This window comes from Papaver somniferum, chromosome 8, assembly GCF_003573695.1.
Source record: "Papaver somniferum cultivar HN1 chromosome 8, ASM357369v1, whole genome shotgun sequence".
Lineage (NCBI taxonomy): Eukaryota > Viridiplantae > Streptophyta > Magnoliopsida > Ranunculales > Papaveraceae > Papaver > Papaver somniferum.
In genome coordinates, this window is record NC_039365.1 from 174,236,429 (window position 1) to 174,239,138 (window position 2,710).

Sequence of the window (2,710 nt, forward strand, 5' to 3'; positions counted from 1 at the left end):
TAGGACAACCCTGCTGAATGATGATCCAATATGGAGTGGTGCTTAGAAAACCGTTCCTTTTTCTTTTCTTTTTTCGTACCACATTCATTTCTTTTTTTTCATTTTACAGTTTACACTCTGATGGACGTAAGTTGTAACTGTGCAAGCGGTGTTTGGTATAGGGGCCAAAATAAAAGGCTGGCCCTGCACTGACTGCCGCTGCGTAATACCTGCCTTACACTAGATGCAAAAGTGTACAAACTTTCATGGCCGGCCTCTCTCTCTCCCAAAGTTTATAAAAACCCCATTCAAGTTTCCTACTTGTTTATGTTTCCATTAGTCCATCTTCAAACCTCTCTTTCTCTAAGTACCCTCAAGCAACCCATTCTTTTAGACATCCATCACTCCAATTTGGATTGGTGACTCTGTTTTGAGAAATTGATCACAGATCATTTAACTGCGCCAATTCATGGATCATAAGATGGTACTAGATCAAACACCAAACAATTTAAAAGGAGAAAGTAGTACTACTAGTAACTCCTGCCATGAACTTTCAAATTTATCGTCCCAATCTGATCAACAACAACAGAATAAGAAAATTTCTATCTCAAATCAACAAGAATCCAAGGATCCCACGACAGGGAAACGAATGAGAGATGGTGGAAAACATCCAACATACTGTGGAGTACGAATGCGTAATTGGGGTAAATGGGTATCAGAAATTAGAGAACCAAAGAAGAAATCAAGGATCTGGCTTGGCACATTTCCAACACCAGAAATGGCAGCAAGAGCACATGATGTTGCTGCTTTAAGTATCAAAGGTAACTCTGCTGTCCTTAATTTCCCCGAACTAGCTTCTTTATTACCTCGTCCTGCTTCTTTATCACCCCGTGACATTCAAGCTGCTGCTTCTAAAGCTGCAACAATGGAAAACTTCAATAATTCAGTATCATCAACATCTCCGTCATCAACAGCAACATCACCCTCATTATCTCCATCAACGTCGTTTTCTTCTCTATATTCTGCTACTCCAGTCGTGACATCCTATTCTTCTGATACTTCGATATATACTACTACAACTGAAGATGAATTAACTGAAATTGTTGAATTGCCTCAACTTAGTTCTTATTTCGACGAATCAGAAGAACTGCAGCAAAACGAATACATCTTCCTAAATGATTCTTCTATTGATAGTAATTGGTTTTATCCGACTCCATGGCTACAAAGTCCAAGTAGTGATGATTGTGGGTTCTTTTCTCATCTTCGAGAATCTTCATTTTCTACCACATTCAATTCTTTGTTGTGGGATTACTAATTTAGTCATGCCCCGTTTTGTTCTTCGATCTTTTTTTTTATGGAAGTCAGATCATTGGTATTGTCATCCAATGATTTTGGCATCCGTAATGTTGCCGAAAGAGGACCGACGGCTACGACATTTCTAACAAATATTAGCACTACAAAAATTTCTTCCCACGGCTAATGAATCTACGTTGTATATGGGTTTGTTCATTCAATCTTTTTTTAGACCCTCGAATTATTGACTTCAGTTGCAACTTGCAAGCATAGTCTTTCTCTGACACCACAACGTATGGTACACAACTACACATACCCACGAGAACAGACAAAAGTTTGGAATACAATTGGAAAAAGGATTCAATTATTTTTATTCTCTTCTATTCATTCTTCTTACTTAGTCATGATATATAGACACCCGGCTATTTTTACCAACACTGCTAACGGGGAGTACTAGTTTACTAGCTCTCCAGTATACTGATGCCCCGTTAGCAACCACGAAATTTGCACACCGGTTGTTCATGATAGTGTGGAACATAAAGTTTTCGAAAACTGAAGCCATGGATTCTGGTGATGATCCGTTGGGAAGAAAAAGTAAGCATCAATTGAACAAGATTTTACTATATCCAAAATGTTGGGTGTTTTCCATCGTTTTGTGTTTCATTTTGTGTGTATGTAACTATGCTGTTGTACAAAAGAAAATTTAATAAAGGAATGGTGAGTTTTTCATTTAAAAGAGCACAACTTGTGTATGTAATCTATCGTATGACAATTTTCTCCCCAATTTTCTAACCATCTGCCGTATAGTGTGTTTCTATACTCTACTCCGCAGTGGATTCTTACTTTAAAAGAGCACAACTTGCTTAATATTCAGGTACAAGACATTGCATGCTTGGCCCATTCTAATGTGATCATGCCGTGCTGTGCCAAGTTCCAACACCATTTACACCCCTAAATGGGACATTAAAGATCGGCTCTCTTGTTTGGCTCCCTCTCTAATTCCCTTTCAAAAGGAATATGAATCTCGCATGACATATTTCTACTGTGGAAGGTGTAACACATTTAACAAAAAAGTTGTGGATGCCATCAACCAAAATCACTTCTTCTCAACCAATCAGAAAATCATAAGAGAGGTTTCATTTTCCTTTTTTCCGGATAAATGAACAAATTTAAAAGAACTTGATTGGGAACCGCAGAGCTGCCCACCCAAAAGAGAAATTTTTACTAAAAAATGATCTATTTTCTACATGCTTCGTGTAACCATCAGGTGTCAGCATAGTTGATCAGGAGTCTGATGCTCAAGTAGGAATTTTCAGTGGAGCAAGTCTCTGCTCAAAAGCAAAAGATTTTATGCATAAATCAAAATTTAAGTTTTTAATGTATTTCTTTCCCATTGAGAAAGAGAAAAAAAAAAGAAGACATGCACGAGGCTCAGACA

General features: G+C 37.8%; 1 protein-coding gene across 1 annotated transcript; it reads left to right on the forward strand.

Moving 5' to 3' along the window:
* Window positions 1-287: 287 nt before the first annotated feature.
* LOC113304853 (ethylene-responsive transcription factor TINY-like) lies at window positions 288-2,003 on the forward strand. Its single transcript, XM_026553987.1, has one exon. The coding sequence runs from the start codon at window positions 449-451 to the stop codon at window positions 1,292-1,294; it is 846 nt and encodes a 281-aa protein (XP_026409772.1). The 5' UTR covers window positions 288-448; the 3' UTR covers window positions 1,295-2,003.
* The last annotated feature ends 707 nt before the right edge of the window (window positions 2,004-2,710 follow it).